General features: G+C 45.8%; 1 protein-coding gene across 2 annotated transcripts in view; it reads left to right on the forward strand.

Moving 5' to 3' along the window:
- Positions 1-19,302, forward strand: part of RAB30 (RAB30, member RAS oncogene family) — a 39,231-nt gene extending 19,929 nt beyond the window's left edge. The window contains exons 2-6 of one of the 2 annotated variants that reach the window (XM_040056892.2): positions 6,769-6,858; positions 11,513-11,613; positions 12,958-13,041; positions 16,067-16,250; positions 18,149-19,302. In XM_040056892.2, coding sequence (XP_039912826.1) covers positions 11,521-11,613; positions 12,958-13,041; positions 16,067-16,250; positions 18,149-18,399 — 612 coding nt within the window. In that variant the 5' untranslated portion in view covers positions 6,769-6,858; positions 11,513-11,520 and the 3' untranslated portion in view covers positions 18,400-19,302. The remainder of the gene's footprint in view (positions 1-6,768; positions 6,859-11,512; positions 11,614-12,957; positions 13,042-16,066; positions 16,251-18,148) is intronic. The other variant, XM_040056891.2, reaches the window with a different exon arrangement.
- The last annotated feature ends 531 nt before the right edge of the window (positions 19,303-19,833 follow it).

Genomic DNA, 19,833 nt, shown 5'->3' on the forward strand with positions numbered 1-19,833 from the left:
CTGAGCGCCAGCATTTATCCTCTCTTTTAAGAATTGCTATCTTCTATTTAGGAATTTCCTCAGGGTGCCAAATATAGTTCCAACACTCGCACACACACACATTAAAAAAAGCCCCACAAACTCAAAGTTCAACCCCAAAAACTGCTCTGTTGCTAAGGAATAAAAATAGGTGGTCACAAACACGGTGCTGACGTGCCAAGTGGTGTCCCCATGACCGTGCAGCTGCGAGTGCAAAGGTCCATGTCCTGGTGGCAGCACACATCACGTTGGCATCAGTGTCTACGAAGGACTGGCTGCTGCTTGCCTTAAGTAAGCAAGAGGAAGTAACTTTTCTTTCCTGATCTTAGTCCCAAAGAGGTAAAGACTTTAGAGGGCTGTTGCCAGGAGATAGTAGTAGTACAGGAAAAAAATATACATTTTTGTGTGTTATTATGTCTAACATAACAACGTCTGTACTGGAAGAGCCCTGAGAGATGGGAACATATTTTTGAACAAAAGCACCATTCTTTGGGAGACCTTGAGCTATGTCACAGAGCTGCTGGTCATTGGTGGCATCAGAAGGGTGAATATTGGTGCAGCAGAAGCTGCAGTTGTGCCTTCACCTTCCCTCCAAATGCAAATCTTTCTCTGCAGATCTCTGCAATAATTTATTAACCCGTGTGGCTGGAAGTGGGGAGTGTAGCTGAGTTGGTGTAGAGGTGTGCAGAGGTGGAGATATGATTTATCTGGGCTGGAGAGCTGCTGTGGCCAATGCCATCTTTCAATGCGTGTGCATGCACATGCAATGGTTGGTTTTGTGGGGCCCTGCCCGCTTAGTCCTCAAAGTACTTCTTGCTGCATCAGCTCTAAACAGTAAATATAAACCACCCTGGAACACAGGTTTTAAAATAATGTTTTCAGATTTTGTACATCTAGGTGAGCTGTTTGACTAATGTCCTTGCAGTGGTAGGAGGCCTGGAGCAGAAGGCTTCCAATAAAGAGCTGCCTTTTTGTGTTTAAGGATTTGTTTTAGTGCCAAATTTACCCCCTGCAGTTTCTTGAATTGCAGCTAGTCCAAAGCTAAAATGAGGCTTTAACAGCAGATAGCTTCCCTAGAAGACTAACTGTATATTTGCAGCGGTTTAGGGTAAATAAAAACTACTGTAACTACCAGAACTTATAAGGGGAACCAAAAATAGGCAATGTGTTAGCATGTGAGCTAAAATGTAACCAAAACATGAATACTGTTCCTTACCTTCTGAAGAGACCTGTGATATCATTATTAAAATCTTACTGGGGAGCCATGATATGAAGATACTGTTATTGAGATACTCAAGATATCTTATTTATTTACAAAACTAAACATATTACATACTTATTTACAAAACTAAATTCTGTGACCCAGGCTGTAAAATGTAATTCTGCTGTCCCACCCTCAGGGGTTTTTTTTCCCCCATCTGGGTTGTGTCCCTCCTGCAGCTGTCTGGAGCAGGCAGGGCTGGAAGCCTTCCCTTTGGAACAACCTTCTTAAGCCAGTGCTGAAGCTACACCCAAGTCTCTATTGTTTCTACTTTCTTCCCTCTCTGAACAATTTGTTTTCATGAAACATCTGCTGCTCTGGCAGATACCCACAGTAAGGCTGTACGGCAGTGTTTCTTTGCAGAATTGCAAAGAATATTCCCTGCCAGATCAGTCACTTGCCAGGTGGGATGGTTGATCCCAGCTGAGGGGTTTCCATCAGATGACACCATTTTTAGAGGGGAAAACTCCTTACAGGGCACGTGCAATGTTTGAGCTGGTAGTGTAGTTCCATTAGGAAGCTGGGGGTTTGTGTGCATGAGCACGCCTGGAGACCACTGGGGCAATAATAAGCCTGGGAATAGTCAGAACTTAGCACCCCAAACTTGACTTTAGTGGCAGGGAGGGCCCCTGGTTTGGGATTCCAAGCTCGTCTTTGAAGGCAAAAGCCTGTAACACTCAAATGTATTCTATTCCCCCTATTCTATCACTTCATGTTCAAAAACGCTGTCACTTCCAGATAAGAAACCTTTCCTTAAAAGGCATAACAGAGGTGGAAATCCTTCTGAAATACAAACATGCTGTGGCAAAGTGCTGCCTTTCCTGTTGTGGTGGCCCAGGTGTGATGCACGGCTCACATACGATATTGCATGTGTGCCTCTGAAGAGAGCCTCCAGCTGAAACACAGGATCACCTCTTTATTTCCTCGTGTAAGTGGAAAAGTAAGCACAACAATGCACTCTTTTCTCTTAGTAATCCACCTCTGGAGTAATAGGTTGCCCTGCTACTCCAGAGTAGTCACCAGGAAGAAGCTGCTCTGGTAACCCAAATGCAAATGGCTGACAGAAGATGGGTTGCTTGAATTTTGCAGATTAATGCCCTGGTAATTTTGTGCTTGTTCCTGGATAAAGTTCCTTCAAGCAATTGCCTTGAGGAGGCTGCTTCGCTGCACTTCACACCGTAATGAAACATGTGAGAGGAGCTGGTCAGGGCTTGAGTTCCTCCCAATGAAGTGTTATTGTAGAATCCTAGAATGGTTTGTCTGGTTCCATCTCCCCTGTTATGGGCAGGGAACCTTCCTCTAGATCAGATTATTGAGTCTCGTGCAACCTGGCCTTGGACACTTTCAGGGAGGATTTTCACCGGTCCCTTCCAACTAAAACTATTGTGTGGATCTGTGATTTTTATCTTTATCTTTCTCTTCCTCTGCTGCTGGTGTTGCTAATTTATTACTATTATGATATTTAAATTACATATTTATAATACATATAAAATAGATGACATATTTAAATACATATTATTCTAAAATACATTTCTATATATAAAGTATATTTCTATATTCTATGTTTGGACTTCAGGTATGATATATCTGTCTTGAGCCAAAAGCTTAAAAGCTTGTGGTGGTTTGTGGTTTTTTTGGTTTGGTTTTGTTTTGTTTTTTTTTTTTTTTTTGGTTGGTTGGTTGGTTGGTTGGTTTTTTGTTGTTGTTGTTTTTGTTTAGTTTAGTTTTTTGATTGCTACTCCAGGACACTGTTATTTGGCACAGCTTGGCCTTCACCAGTGTCATGGCATTGGCATGGCATGGCAGAGGAGCATCATGCACAGGGCTGCATGGAGCCCACAGCCCAAGCTGTGAGGTACCAAGCACAACCCAGACCTCAGACACCTGAAAGTGCAATTAGCTGAGGTTTAATTGCTTATTACTTCTAATAGGTTTGATGGAGAAGTGATATAAATCCCAGTAAATCACAGGCTTACTTAAGCAGAAGTGAAGAGATGGAAATAATGGCTTATTTTTTCAATTAGAAAGCACTCTTGTTAAGTAAAATCTTATTAGATTTTTTTTATTATTGTATTTTGTTCATACCACAGATTCTGAAACAATGAAAACAAGATGGTCAACAGCAGTAAGACATGTCACTGCAGTTAAAACTCAAGAAAATTTTCTTGGATTGTCTGGGTTATGAAAGTGTATCTAAGGCACGTATTTCACAATACATTTATGATTATGTCACTGCTAAATGACATAGTTACACTTGCGCTAATTCTGCACTTGCAGTCTCATTTGAGTCACGATGTTCCTGTAAATACTTTCTTGAAGTTCCTTAGTTATGATAGCTTTTCTCGTATATTTTCAAAAAAGAGGGTGTCAATCTGTCTAACCCTCCAAGTTTTTAGCAGGACCTTGTCACCCAGTTTCAAAACTTTTCCACATTTGATCATGATGCCACTCAAACTCCTGCCAGCCCCGCAAACTAGTGCAACAGGAGGCTTCTTGGCTTTTTACCTATTTGACATGCACAAGACTTTATTCTAAACCAAGGCTTTGTTTCTCCACTGCTTGCCTCCTTGTGAGGTGGGCAGCCTGCACTTCTCTGCTTGGACTGGCACTGTCCCCAGAAGCCTCGTGGGAGACGCCTGGGGTTCACCCTGATCCTGCACCTGGTTGCTAAAGGCACAAAATCTCATGTAAGTTGCGGATGGGTTTCCCCATTTTAGTGGTTCCGGGAACTTGGTGTGGGAACTTTATTTCACCTAGAGAGCAGGGCTTAGTAAGCTTTCCTGGCTTTTCCATGCAAGAAATGTTTCAGTTACCCCTGTAGTTTAAAAAATAATTTTGTGGGTTTTTTTTTTTTTTTTTTTCCTCTCTTTGGGAAGAGGCTGTTGTTTTTGAGTGGATGAAACAGCATTTTTGGCTGGATTTCTGGAAATGCAGTTTTTTCCACACTTGGAAGTCAGCCTGTCTGCTGTGCTGGCTGTAACTGCTTCAACACACAAAAACATTTTGCTGCAGAGAGTACAGCTTGGTGGTCGCAGGATGTGCTAAAATGTAGCCAAGATCCAAGGGAGTGTTGTTTTGAGCGTGCAGTATTGTCCCCATCTCCAGGCAAGTCTTAAAAGATGTTTATAAAAGCGTGTGTAATATTGCACCAACATTTTTGCCGTGAAAATGCAGATTCTGACAGTAAATGGAGTGTCAGGCTGTTCTCCTGCTTCCAAAGAGGGTCTGTGTCCTGGGGGTGCTGGTGTGTGGTTCGGGCAGACACCGTTGAGGCATTGTGGCTGTGCATGTCAGCAGGGTTGTTTTAATCCTAAAGAAATTAATTTTCTTGTTTATCATTTTGTAACTACTGTGTGTACCTCGTTATTCCTACACGACACAGAAATCTGATTAGCTTATCTGTGCGAGGAGAATTATTATTGATTAATGGTCACAATCCTCAGATGTGTGTGATGGAATGGAACTTGCTGTCTACGTGTGATATTTAACGCTTCCATGGCTGTTCCCAATGCTGATGTGCACAAATGTCTGTGAGTCTCCCCTCCCTCCAGGAGGTGGGAAAATTAGATGGGGAAACTGCACCAGGCAAGCTGTGAGTTGCCTGATCTCTCTCAAAGGGTGTTTGGTGTCACTGAGATCCAAGAGGATGGGTCCGACCCAAACACGTCTTTCCACCAGCCAGTCGAAAACGATTCATGATTTGTGTTAATGCTGCTCTTGACACCAGTAGTAGCAAGGCCCCCCAGAAGACTTCACTCAGAAGTGAAAAGCCTGGACACAAAGCTTTTTCACTGCCTGGGGATGCCTGGAATATGTGAAAATCCACAGTTTGTTCCTGAGTGTGAGATCTGTAACCCCTAGTGTCAAGCCAAGTCAAGGGCAGTCTGCTGGCGGTCACCTCTCATGTCCAGCCGTGGGCTGGGGTGTCTTATGTTAAACAGGAGCACCACAGCAGAGCATCCTGCTCTCTGGAGCTCTGGCTCCAGGCTCTTCTTTGGGATGATATTGGTGCTGGATTTGCCTGCCTCGTCTGTGGTGAAGCAGCTGTAATTGCTGGTCCCTGGGTTCCTCTGTAGTACCTGCACAAGCTCCTGGAGGCCAGCTCATGTGTGAGCCATGACCTGAGCAAAGTAGTTCAGTGAGCTGCAAATTTTCTGTGGTGGCAAAAGTGGTAAAGGGAAGGCCTTTTGGTCATTGATCCAAAACACCTCAGCTTCAGCTTTCCTTTCATTTTTAGAAATATATCTGTGGCATAAAGCATACATCTGATAAATGGCAACTTGTACCTACTCAACTTGCTTGCTTGCTGTAGGAGAAACATCCTGAGCGAAGCATTGAGGAGCATGAATCTCTCTATAGGGTAGGGCTGAGGTTTTTATCATCTGGTTTTTTTCCAGATGCACTTTTTAAAATGTGTCTAGACTTTTGGATGATCATCAGCTGATCAGCCAATGCTGCTGGGTCTGCCATACATGGGGAAGCCCCATACCTTCCTGCACTGTATGCATAGTTGCTTGATGCCTCCTGGAAGTGTTGGATGGATTTATTGAGCACTCTTGGGACCTTCTCCCTTCCTTGAGGAGGTATGTTTAGGATTGCCAGCGCACAGGCTACTGGATTTAGCTCACCTGCAATGGCAGGTGTGGTGGGAGTAGTTGAGAGAAGTCAGGCTCTGCGACCCCCAGTGCCTACAATAAATCTTTCTCCCTAGATTTTGGAAAAGACATTGCTGGAGTTTGTGTTGCACCGTGCCAAGAGCATGCATCCCACGTACTTGTGGTTTTGCCACCATCAGCACAGAGGCTTGCATGATCCAGACTTCCTTGGGAATTAAGTCCCTCTTAATTTTTCTAGTGTGAATGGAAGCGAAATTAAACCCTGTGGAGATGAGGAGTGAGGAAGCAGAGGGAAATCCAGCCTGCTCATTTGCAGAGGGGCACGAGCTGGGCTTATGCTTGCTGAGTGCAGGAGCCTGCTTGGGTTGGCAGGTGCTTTGGAAACGAAAATATTTTATCCTGAGTTACGTAATGTAGCAGCATGTCCAGACCTGAATTCCCTGCAATTTTCTGGCCTGTGAGGAATAATTTTCTGCTTGAAATATTAGCCTTAGCTTTGAATTTTGTGGCTTATATGGCATATGCAATCAACGTAATAACTGTATACATAACTGCTGCTGTTTGAACTTGATGTTTGAGTAAATTTATTTTTGTTTATAGCTGTTGGATGATGAAAAACAGAAAATGCTTGTTTATTAAGAACATCAAAACCTGCCCTGGCCTGCTGGGTAGATCCAGCAGGTGAAAATGCTGCAGATCCTTCTGTGTCTAATTGCAGCACTAGGTTGTACTGGGGTTTTGAGGTGGGATAGAGATGAGGTGCAAATTATCAGCATTCCTGGCTTGATATAGTTTTGGTCTTAATCCTTAAGTGGGGAGAAACCATTGCAGCTGTGGATAGCTTGGTTTTTTGTTGTTCTGTTTTTCATCCAGCTCTTCACTGGGTAGAAAACTGGCTGGATGGCTGAACCCAGGGAGAAGTGATGAATGCAGTTACACCCAGCTGGCAGCTGCTCCCAAGAGGTATTCCCAAGAGCTCAGTTTTGGGGACACTTCTGTTTAATGTCTTTATCAATGATCTGGAGAGGGGATCAAGGGCACTTTGTCAATGATCTAGGGAGAGGGGATCAGTCAGGTGGCTGGTGGCAGTCAGATGGATCACATCAAGTGGAGTGGGAATGTTGATCTGCTGGAGGGCAGGAAGGCTCTGCAGAGGGATCTGGACAGGCTGGATCTGAGGCCAAGCTGGATCTGAACCTCTGTATGAGGTTCAACAAGGCAAAGTGCTGGGTCCTGCACTTAGATCACAGCAACCCCAGGCAGCATCACAGACTGGGGGCAGAGTGGCTGGGAAAAGAACCTGGGGATGCTGGTCAACAGCAGCTGAACATGAGCCTGGGAAAAAGCAGCCCACAGTTTCTGCATTCCCTTTTTGGGTGTCTCCATGAGAGCAGGAGCTTGTTTGTACAAGCTTGGGTGAGAGAAGGAGAGGTGAAAGTCCCTGGTCCCTGTGCTTTTGGTCTGGGTGGATCTCGCCAGTCTTTTGGTTGAATTGGAATTAATAACTGAAGAATATCAAGAGCACTTATTGCACCATCTTGCCCAAGCAGAGGAACACTGAGGTTCTGGAGCATGTCTTGAGAAGGGATGATGGAACTGATGAGGGATCTGGAGCACGAGACTCATGAGGAGTGGCTGAAGGAGCTGGGGGTGCTTAGCCTGGAGAAAAGAAGGTTCAGGGGGACCTTATCATTCTCCAGCTGCCTGAAAGGTGGGTGTAGTGAAGTAGGGGTGGGTCTCCTCTCTCACATGAAAAGCAATAGGATGGGAGGAAGCATCAAGATGCATCGGGGAGAATTAGATTGGTTATTAGGAAAAAATTTGTCACTAGAAGGGTGATTCAGCACTGGAACAGGCCGCCCAGGGAAGTGGTGGATTCACCATCCCTGGAGGTGTTTGAAAAACACGTAGATGCATCAGGGAAATGCTTTAGTGGTAGACTTGGCAGCGCTGAACTTTATGATCTTAGAGGTCTTTTCCAACCTTAACGATTCCATGAATCTGTGAAAACTAGCTAAATGTAAAACATGTCCTGCTGTCCTTCAGCTGCATTCCCACTGATGGGCCCCCTCTCTGTGTGGTCTCCCTTCTTCAGTTTATACCTCCTGGCCTCTTGTTCTGTCCAGAATGACCATGTGTGGGGTCACATGATGGAGTGAAGCAGAGCAGTGACACAAATGAAATAAAACCCCACGAAACTGATCCCTTGTGAGGCTGGCAGGAACAGCCCACGGAGGCTGGTTGAGATACCAGCTGCATAAACTGCCTTGGGGAAAAACAGCTGTGAAACCAAATTTTCTGCCCTGCTGCCAGCCTTGGACTCTACACCTGCTTCATCTCATGACAGGGCATGTCTCTGTGCTGTAGTGTTTGTGATTTAAATTAACGTGGTGAGGGGTGGCTGCAGCGCAGACTGGCATCCCATCTCCTGCCCTCACTGCAGGGTCTTGTCTCCTCCAGAGGGTGGGACAGGCAGCTGCATCCTGAACACGGCAGGGCTGCGAAGCAGAGCCTTGCACCTGCAAACACAAGAAAAGAGAGGGGAAGAAAAAACCCAAACCCACACCAAAAAGCCCCAGAAAACAAAAACAAATAGAGAAGTTGTGCTCTGCGTTTGTTTGGGGTTGTTTTTTTTCAGCGTAGAATTCCATGTGCTGTATTGCTGAGATGCACATTCCCCAGCTCTGGTAAGTGGGGTAGAGGTTGAGACACATCTTCTCTGGGGAGAGGGGAGGGTGTTGCGAGCCTGAGTCAGCAGCAAAGGTCACTTGGCCGCAGGGCTGGGCGTGCAGGAGCAGAGGATCTCCTAACGTGGCTGGTGCCGTGTCTGTGTGTGCAGCAGGGACAGCGTGCTGGGGCAGTGTGTGCACTCAGAGGGAGGAACACCAGCTGGGGTGATAGGACAGCGATGGGCAGCTTTACCTGCCCACTCTGCCCCAAAGCACTGCTCAGTCTTCCTTGCTGCTTCCTTTGCTTTCTCCCTTCCCATGCCCTGACTTCTTGTATCTCTTCGGTTCTGGCTTTTAATCTCATCATTGCATGGTTTGTTTTATGGTCTTGGCTCGTCTTTCAGTTCCAGTTTGGGGTCACTATCACATATGATTAATCCTAGTGCCTAATGAAGGGGATCAGACATAACTCTAGGGTATGTCTGAGCCATTTAGCATTTCTGGCCTCAAAGATCTGCAGAGAAAGTTTATTTTTAAACTTCCTAAGAAGATAAATTTGAATTTTGGGTTGTTTAGGGTGCAAGTACTGGAACTGAAATCTCTCTGGGTGGAGCATACCCTCTGGGGTATGAAGAATCCCAGGAATAATTATGCAGTGCTGTGTGAGTATCATTAGTCTTGAAATAGCTTTTGGTGGATGATCACATTTTCCTGCATGGCAGAAGTTAATGTGAAACCTTGAAACCTCATGTTAACATTTAGTCTTCATTTAAAGGCACTGTCAATGTGTGTTTAATGCTGCTTTTGTCATCCAGTCCCACTCTGGGAAAGCCAGTCACGGAGATATGAAATGATTACACAAAGAAAGAACGCCATAAAATAAAAAAGGGGCTTTTTTGGGCTGTTTTTTTAAGGTCCCTTCTCTTTCATTCTACTAAGAGAGGAAGGGTGTGCAGGGAGTTGTGTGTTGGAGCAAGGTGAAGTCAGAGCACCTTCCGGACACCTCCAGCTGCTACTGTTTGGTGGCACTGTGCTGCACTGCGTCCCTGACCCGGGTGAAGTGACCTGCTTCAAGTGACACGTCTGTGCAGTGACTCAGCTGTGTTCCTACTAACCATCTGCTGATGTGATGCAGCTCATTAGTCACTAATTGGTGTGGTTACCCTTTTTTTTAGGCTGTTGGAAAGGCCAAGGGTCACATAGATGTGAAGCAGCTGAGTCAGCCTTCTACGTCTTTTACCCTTAGGTCCACCAGACTCTTGGTGCTGCTTGGAGAGCTGTTTCAATGTTCCCTGCCAGGCAGAAACAGACCGTCTCAGCTTTATCTTGTGGCCTCTGATTGTTAGACTATAAACCTATCACAGCTGTTGGGTGGGGCTGGAGTCTGTATCTGGAGCCTTCTGATGTGTGTCACAATGAGCCCTCCAAAGGAGGGACCTTTGGAGGCAGTGGGAGACAGCACCCTGACTTTGACCTGAGCATGAGAAGCTGGTGTCACCCAGCCTGCATTTGCTCCTTTCATCGGCTCTGTAAAAATCCTCTAAGCAATCTGGGGATTTACTGAGGGTAACACTTCCATAATATATTTTTCCCCACATTCCCCACCCATCTGCCCCATACTTCTGCTACACTTACCATCTTTGACTCTACCACCTCATTCTTTACCTAATCTGCAGCTGCTGGTGGGTTAGGTACTGATGTTTTGGTTTTGCCTTACGTGGTATCTGAACAGATGGTGTGTATATCTGTCTCTTTTCTGATATCTTAAGGACAGGTCTTTGATGCCGTGTATAATACCTGGATCCTCCTGGACATAGCTGGATTTGGACACTGTCCTTTGCTTCCTTGTCTCTGGGTTTTTCTTTCTGCCTAAAATCTCCATCTGAATCTCTTCTAGCTGTTGCTTTCCTGGGAGGTTACAAACCCTTTTCTGGGTCCAGTGTTGGCAGCAGTCCTTGGGAACACTGGAGGTGGAGGTGTGGATGCTCATCCCTCATGACTTGCTCAGCTGCAGCAAATGCATTTGTCAGCAGCTCAGCTCTGCATTTGTGTGTTTGGTCCTCCCCATGCTGTGAGTGGTGTAGGAATCCGTGTGGATCTTCCTCCGTGTAGGCAACCCTGCCCATCTCCTGTGACATTGCTGAAATACCAGTCTCTGCATCCTGCCAAGGGGCTTGGATTTGGGGAATGGAGTATGCTGGATAATCCCCAAGTTCCTGTCTGTTCCCTTCCCATTTGAACAATCTAAAGATTCCTCACAAAGCTAAAGAAAACTATCACAGTAGTAATATTCCTAATAGAGTATATTATTTATTCTCTTCTAAAAACCTGTTGTACTTCACCTAAACTGTTACCCCACTTTTCACTACACTTTCAGCACATGAGCTCTTTCTATTTTTTAAGACAAGCACTGCTGCTCTTGTTTTAAAATGAAGTCCCCTACCTGTTCTGCCCTCATGTGTGCCCAAACCCTGCTTCCAGGGTGCACCCAGGTGTGCTCCTGAAGGAGCTCATGGTGGGATTTGGGATATTTCCCTAACAAGAGTAAACTACATGATCCCCTCAGACAATGTGACAAAGCCCATGCTGTCCTTTGGAGCTGATGTAGTTAAAAGCAAAACAAACATTTGGGAACATCTAGGAATCAGTGTCTCAGGTTTGTGGAGCACTGCTTGGAAAGCTGAAAACCAGCATCTCCAACTTGTGGGCAGCCAGGTGAGATTGCACGAGGGCCAGACTGGGGCCAAAGTTTCAGAGCAGCTGACTGTGACTACGTGGGTGCCCCGTCTCAGAGTGAAAAGTGCTCTTCTCCCTTATCTGAGGAGCCATGTGTGTGCCAAGAGAACTTTGTTCTGGATGTCTGGAGTAATAAAGTTCAGCAGGGATAAAAGGGCACGTCCCCACTGACTTGGTTCACACAGTGTTGTGCTCTCTTGTCTCTCTTGCAGCTGCGTAAATGAGTATGGAAGATTATGATTTCCTCTTCAAAATTGTTTTAATCGGCAACGCCGGGGTGGGGAAGACCTGCTTAGTCCGTCGCTTCACTCAGGTAAGGCTGGCCACCTCCTGGGCTGTGGAATGTTGGGATGGGGACAGTACTGGTATGGGAGTGTAGAGCCTGCAGGCATCACGGCTCCAAAGCATTTTGTTGTTCACACCCTGGCGCATACATCATATACAGCGCGTCTGCATCTTATGCTGCACCTGGCCCTCTTCTGGAGTTTGTGTTGGAGAAACCTCCTTCCTCCCTGAAGGTGGAAAGTCCCCTCTGAAAGCCACCGGGACAACTCTTCCTGTTTTGGTGGTGTTCTGGACCAGTTATAAAACTAATGCATCTCCTGGTCTCCTCCTCAACTTTTGCTGCACAAAGGGCTCTCTGTTATTTGTTATTAGCCAATAAATAATCTGGGTCCTGAGCTGTCAGTCCAGTGTCTTTTTTTGTGGCAGAATAGCCTCTGTGATCCAGGGTAAGGGAAGACTTTGCATGATGCATCATAAAGCACAAGTTGTGGGGTTTTGGTTGCACTCTCCACTAGAAGTTGTCAGCAATTTTCCCCTTCACTGTTAATTTTAGTTTTGAAGCTATGGTGATTTTAGATGCTCTCTAAAAAACATGTGGTAAGTCAGTGGCAATAAAGCCAGTCATATCCAAAAGGTTAACAGCAAAAATATCTGGCAATTTTTGCTGCTTATTCTTCGGCAGCATAGCTGCTGTAGGGGATGGATGTGCCCCCAAATCAATATGATTTGGTAGACCAGAAATCAAAAATCTCTCATTTTGTTTGCTGCTGCTCTTTTCTGATGGTGCTGCAATCAAGTACCACAGCACTGTGCTGTCCCTCGCCATTGCTGTGGCACTGGTGATGGCTGGCTCTGTGCTTCGCTCTTGAAATGCTGTGCAGGGGTGAGACCCCTCTGTTGAGAGCTGCCAGAAAAGCCCATTGGTGCCATAGGGTGCTGTGGAGGGAAAAGGGAAGGTGTGAGGTTGCAAATTCATCTCATCCCACACAGATGCTTGCACATTTTTCAAAGCATTGGGAAATGGGATGGAAGGTCCTTACTCTTCCCCTGCTTCTTCCAACTGTACAGAAGGGCTTTCCCCCCCCCTCTCTTTTTTCCTCCTTTTTTTTTTTTTCCTGCATTCCTACCTCTCAAGTCAATGGCTTGCTGTAAAACTAGGGATATATAATGCAAGGAAAATGCAGCAGGGTTGAATTTATGGCAGCCTTCATGCTAGGGAAATGTCACTCTCTAAAAGTGATGGAAGTAAGTTTCATGGGGAGGGGACAATGGGTGAATAGCTTTGAAGATGGAAAAGGGTGAGGATTGGCACCCAGTGAGACTTTTGTCTTGTTGTAGAAATAAGCTTAATCAAACTCTTGTTTTCTTCCAGGGCCTTTTCCCACCAGGGCAAGGAGCCACGATTGGGGTTGACTTTATGATTAAAACTGTGGAGATAAATGGTGAAAAAGTAAAGGTAGGAGCCTGACAATTTAAAGTGTAAATCCACACGGCAGTACCATAGCTGAGGTTTCTAGCTGCAGCCCTTCCCCTGCTAGGAGACACTCAGAGAAGGTCAGGGCAGTCTGGCATGGCTTGGGAAATGCAGGGTCTAACAATCCGTGTGCCCCTCTCCACCATTACTATCAGGATTCTAAAAGTGAACCTACTGGAGGGGAGAAAATGGAACAGGGAGTCCTTGCAAAACTGTTGTCCTTGCTTAGGCGACAGTAAGGTCATTCCTGGCTTGGATTGAGGAAGCCCAAAGAAGCATTTCAGTGCAGCCTCTGCTCACTGCGTTTCTGGTAAGCAGAATTTTGTTGCATTCCCACTGGGATGTGCTTGAGGAAAGTTTTCTCCTGTGAGCTCCCAAGTTGGCCATTGGGGAGAACTGATGTCTGGACTTGTGTGGTTCTGCACAATGAAGGCTCACCTTCCACTCCTGCCAAGTTAGATTTGGGAGAAGCAGAGCTGATCACAGTGCTTGTGTTTCAGCCAACAGGTTGAAGGGCAAAGTTCTCCATATTTTCAACTCTTTTGCCCTCTAAAATAGGGGGGGATGCCACTTCTGGGAAACTGTCCTTGTCCTGAGCTCACTCCCAAACTGAGCCTTGAGCATCACTTGGCAGAGAGCTACTTTGCCTGGGCCAAAACACACAAAGCATGAGATTGGAGACCAATCTCATGCTTTAATGGGGTCCATGGTTGGGTTCCAGAGCCCAGAAATGTTGGCTGCTACCACTTTGTTCATTAGTAGAGGTTTCACTTGAGCTACTGTGGTATCTGAGATGAGAAAAAAGTACAGTTATTTGAGCCTCTAATATCAAGGTGTCCGTGGTCCATGAGCTGCTCCTGCATTTACTCTGCCTGCATAAAATTCAGGGGCATCAAAATGAAGAGCAGCAGTTTTCCCCTTGATGTCTTTATCAAACCCAGTAGTGAGCGGATGCAGGAGTGGCACTCAGTGTGACACTGAGACCTCTTTTCAAGCTTAAGTGATGGGATGGGAACAGTGGACTTGGGCAGATTTTCAGCTCTGTGGGGTTTTTTTAGCCTGTACCACAGCACCACAGAGGGGTTTTAAGAAGAAAATGGGGAGTTGTGTTGCTAAGTTTAGGACAGATTTTAAGATCCGTGGTCATGTCAGCAAGCTGTGACACTGCTGTGTGAGGAGCTTACAAACCTATGGGAAGTGGTCTCCTGCTTCAGCACCTGAACAGGTGAAGGACAAGAGGTAGAAAATGCTTCACCTGATAAAGACCAAGTTTGTAGCTAGCACGTGGCTGTGCAAGTGGGCCAGGGAAGCAGCGAGGATCGCGTGAAGCCCAGGTGATGCTGGTGCTCAGCTTGCTGGTTGCGATGCTTGTCAGCAGGGCTGGCCAGGACACAAATGCTGCTTGTCCCAAGCTCCTCAGACAGCAGAGATGTTTCTCTCAGCCAAAAGTAGCTCCAGTGAAGCAACTCAGAGGATCTGAGCTGGTAAATGGTGTAATCACTGTGCTGTATTTTAGATCAGTGGCCTCAAGACTCTCCTGGTCATTAGAGGGAGAAGAGCGGTCCCAAGAGGCATGAACCCCATCCACTTCAGATACCTCTCCTTTTCAAGCATCCAGTTCTTTGTCAAATTTTGCTGGAGCCTTTAGAGCATCACGTATATATGGGCCCTGGGGTTTGTACTGGTGAACTTACCCTCAGGATTTGTCTGCGTTTGAAGCATTGCTCTTGTGATATAATCCTGTTTTAAGACTAATTTGGACTGAGGGTGCAATGTTCTTCAGAGACTATTGGAAATAGTTGTGCCAGTATGAGCTGTCTCAGGGACAGGGATGGTTCAGGGAAGCTCTGCAAGCTAAATGAAAAGTCTCTGCTGCCCTGCAAGTATCTGATGAATGCACAAGTGTCCTCTCTGATTCACCTTGGGGCAGGATTGTGTGTCACAGAGCCTTAGCAAGTGCTAGCTCTGTATCCTCTATATTTCACATGGCCAATACTGGGTTTTAAAGTCCCTCTCCTGCTCCCACCAGTGCAGTGAATTGGAGTTTAGTGGCCAGGCCTTGGTGGGAGCTTGGTAGGATACATTTGGGCACTGGAATGAGCCTTCTGGAATCTGGAAGGCAAACAGATTTCTTTCAGTGGTCTTGCAGCTGAAACTTTTTGAGTAAGCAGTGCTTGTGAGAATGAACATTTAATGAGAAGGGAAAGCAGGAATGAGTCAGAGAACAGAGCTGCTCTGGCTGTTTAGCAGTGCCCAAGCCATGACTCTCTTGCCTCTGTGCTGGGCAGCCTCCCCTGCATGTCTGCTGGGATCCAGAATGAGGGAGCAGAGCTGTTTACTGAAAGAGTTTTCAGATTCGAAAATAAATTATGGATTTCTGGGGAAAAATACTTTCCAGCTTTTGAAATAGCATTATCAACTCAGTGGAGAGGGACTCGTTAGTACGAAAGCTGCGCGCAAGCTTTTCCAGATATGAGCAGCTACCAAAGCTCGCTGCCCAATGAGCTGAGAGAGCACTGTGCAGTTGTGTGGGGATTTTGATCTGCCTGGCTTCTTCCAATAAAGTCCAAAAATACTCTGGATAACTGCAACCAGCTCCATGAGCTAGAGGACAGGCATTCTTATTCCTTCTTGGGAATGGAAGCTGCCGTTTTTAGACATCAGGGGTGGGAGAAGTGACTTCCTCCCTCCAGCCCCTCCAGGCTGGCAGTTCTGCCCACTGCAGAGGGAGATGCTAGAAGTTGCACAGAAGCCGACAGACCTGCAGCTTCCAGTGCCAGCTGACTTTGTGCCTTGCATTTCAATCCACAAGTGCAGGGACAGAAACAAACAGTGCTGGGGGAAGGGAAGCCAAAGGGAGAAGAGCAAAGTGCTTTCCCGGCATTGGTTTTACCCTGAAGGGGAATTTTTTAGGTCAATATGGTGCTGCTATCAAACAAAAAAAATTAAATAACGTGGGTTTGTTGGTTTGTTTTGTTTTTACCGCCCTTCCTTGCTACGGCAAAAGCTGCAGATCTGGGACACGGCGGGCCAGGAGCGGTTCCGATCCATCACGCAGAGCTACTACCGCAGCGCCAACGCGCTGATCCTGACCTATGACATCACCTGCGAGGAGTCCTTCCGCTGCCTGCCCGAGTGGCTGCGCGAGATCGAGCAGTACGCCAGCAACAAGGTCATCACCGTGCTCGTGGGTAAGCCACCGGGTGCTGCCTGGTGCCTTGAGCCCAGTGCTTGGACCTTTCCTTCTGCAAATAGCCCCAGCGTGCTCAGGGTGGAGTTCGGGGTGCCACGGGCGCCTCTTGAAGCGTGGTCCCGTTCTGTGTCCAAGGCTGTTGCGTGCAGAGGGGGATGCTCCCCACCGGTCGGTCCCATAAGGGACTGAGGTGTAGATGGTGCAGACACCACCGAGCTAAGAATGGAGCAGTTCCCCTTGTGACTCCAAGCTCAGATCTCCACAAATAAGTGAGGACCTGCTCGAGCTGGTCGCGTCTGTAGTTTGCCGTACTCTGTGGGTGTGGGATAACCAATCTTAAGTGGTCAGTTGTGTGGATCAGAGCGTTCATAGGTGGGGCAGAGCTGGAAAACTGGATGTTCTTGCATGGATTTTAGGGAGACTAAAAATAAACAACTGAATATTATATTAATCTGTAGAGCTTCAACTCAAGGCAAAACAGACCTCAGGCCATCTGTCTGCTTCAAGCAAGGGGAAGGTTATTTTGCCTACCAGTGCTTTTCCGTGCTCTGCTTTCAGATAGTTGGGACTTGGCTTTTAAAGGTCCAAGAATATATAAAGAACGGTGGAAAAATAACTTGGGGAAAGCTAAGAAGCTTCATGCTACAGTTATCACCTTTAATAGTTTGCTATTTAAATGAAAAAAATCTAGGTCATTGCAAGAGGTGTCTAAAAGTGTATTTTAAAGGGGAAAAAAATAATTTTGAGTTTAACATGCCTCAGTGCGACTTCAAGTGAGCTGTGGGGTTTATGGAGCTTCCATACAAGAAACTCGTACTCCATGAGTATGGCCTGGGTGCAAATGCTGCAGAAATAATTAATAAATGACTAACAAATGTACATTAATGTTTTCAGTGAACATTAAGTTAATTGCTAGCATCTACAGCACAACATATAAATCATATTTTAGTCATAGCACATCCTTTGAGGATGGTGACACCCATAAATCACTTGTGTTGAGTGATAATCAGTTTAGAAGGGTAACTTCAGTGCATTCAGTGGGACCAAGACGCTGCTTTAGTGGGAAAGGAGATCTCCGATGAGGGGAAGGCAATGAGAGAAGGCTTCCTGGTGGAAACGTCACCTTCTCCTCCCACAAGCTCTCACAAAATTGCTGGTAGGAGTGGGGCTGGGAGAGGTTTCCTCCTGAACCTGAGTCTGTGGACAGAGTGTCCTGTTATTGCAGGTCCCAGTCTGTTACCTTCGTTGTAAGATTAATTTAAGGCAGAAACATCACGTTTGAAGTTAAATGGCCAGCAATAGTGTATAATTGTATCAGATACTTGCTTGAGGCTTTAATCAACTCTCTGCCAGACAGATCTCTCTGAACCAAAGGGTTGGTTTCTCACCCCACCTCACTCTGCAAGTGCTGCCCAAGCCCATCCCTCTTCCAGCCTCCACAGCCAAATCCTACTCTGGAATATTGAAATAGGGAACCTTCCTTCCACGCCAGGCTTTATAAAAAGCTCTGATGAATATCACATTTAGTGTCTCATGTGCTATAATTGACATTTTAAGTGCTCCTCAGAGCAAGCACAGGAGATTTTTCAATAGATGTTAGCATGGAAATCCTTTAATGTTGGTTGATAGCAGCAAACAGATGCACTGGTGCTAAATTAATGCAAACTGGCTTGGATGGTCACAGGGCATATTTCATTACATGAGCCGATATTAAATGGACTCTGGTGTTTCAGGAAATTCATTATTTGGAGGGGAGAGCAAGCACTAGGAGTTACATATCCAAACCACTGTCCATACATATATCAAACCAAACTCTTATTTATCCTTTATAGAGCTTAGTTTCTCTCATTTTTGAAATCAAATTAACCCCTTTTCTAAAATATTTTATCAATGCAGGTAATAAGATTGATTTAGCTGATAAGAGGGAAGTCTCCCAGCAAAGAGCTGCAGAATTTTCTGAAGCACAGGACATGTACTATCTGGAAACGTCAGCAAAAGAATCGGATAATGTGGAAAAACTCTTCCTGGACTTGGCCTGCCGGTTGATCAGCGAGGCACGACAGAACACCCTTGTGAACAATGTCTCATCCCCCTTACCAGGAGAGGGGAAAAGTATCAGCTACTTGACTTGCTGTAATTTTAATTAAAGAGCTGGCATGTGATTGCCCCTTCTGCCGTGGGCCAAGTGGATTTTTCTTTTCTATGCTGGGATTTACCTACTTGAAGAAATTCCTGCCAATCTGACCCATCTGGCTTACTCAGAGTCAGGTTACAGTCCTGGAAACATGGCAGGCTGATGGCTCCAGCTGCATGACGATGTAGCAGAATACAACAGGGTTTAAATTTCATTTTTCTTGCAGTCTGTGGAGCAGGTCAGAAAAGGAAGCGTTGCACAAGTGCTTCATGGAATGCAGAACATGAGCTGTTTTGTTTCTTTCTGTGGGAGAGTAGACCAGCCTTTCTTGAAGGTACTGACGAGATCAGAATCTCTCTTACAGAACAATGTATTTGATCCTTTTTAAAGGAAAACAAAGTAAGAAGAAATGCAACAATGAACGCTGACTTTGGACTACGCTGGCAATCTTCTGGGCTGTCAGCGAGCGAGCTCTTAGGGCGTGTACATAACGTCTGCCCCTGTGTCTTCATGGAGGACTCTGGTGTTTGAAATAGTGTTATGTCTCTCATCTACAGGCACTTTCATGAACGAGGAACAAACAAAAAAGTTACATATAGCAGCATTTTCAAGATTGAAGAAGACATGGATATGGCTCAGTTGCTCTCTTTGGTGCTAGCAGTTCAGCAAATATTCCCTAGGCCAAACGTAGTCTTACCACATTACTGTCTTCTGAATGTGTAACTTAGACTGGTTAGGAAAAAAACACTAATAAGCAATGTTCATTAAAAAAAAAAAAAAAAAAAAATCTCATTACCTCTTTTTCTAGGCCTGAATATAGTGGGAATGGACTGTGTGCTTCTTTGATATCCAACAGAGGATGAAAAGACTTTCCAGAAATAAAAATAAATAAATAAATTAACCATTCCTCCTCTAATTAGTCATGTCCTGATGTAAAAGTTAGCTTTGGGAAGGATTATTGGTGGACTTGGCAAAAGTGCACCAGACATGACCAAAGTCTTGTGCGTGCATGGATGGCCTATAAGGGATCGAGGGAAGCACAGTCTGAACTGGCAGTCTGCAATGTGGCCAGCTGGAAAACAAAGCCTGTAGATACAGCTCTCGTTGGAAGGCAGGAGTACAAATTTGTAGAGGGTTTGTTTGATGGTAAGTGGAGATAGCAATGGGTTGCGAGTGGTGTCCTTCTGTGTCTGCCCCATCCAGCTCTCACCTTGTGGAACCGCTCTCAAAGGTCCCTGCTTGGCATCTGTGCTAGGGTAGCTCTTAGGTTCAGGGCTGTAGAGTCATTTTATTTACCTGCTGCTTTGTACCCTTAATCCCAAACTCTGGTACATGTAGCTGTTTTGGCAACTTCTTCCTACAGAGCCTCTCAAGTGGAAGCACCCTGGAGTCAGTGGTGTTACTCCACCTCTAGTGCCATACAATGCATTGCAAATTTACACCTCGG

Source organism: Hirundo rustica, chromosome 2, assembly GCF_015227805.2.
Source record: "Hirundo rustica isolate bHirRus1 chromosome 2, bHirRus1.pri.v3, whole genome shotgun sequence".
NCBI classification, from domain to species: domain Eukaryota; kingdom Metazoa; phylum Chordata; class Aves; order Passeriformes; family Hirundinidae; genus Hirundo; species Hirundo rustica.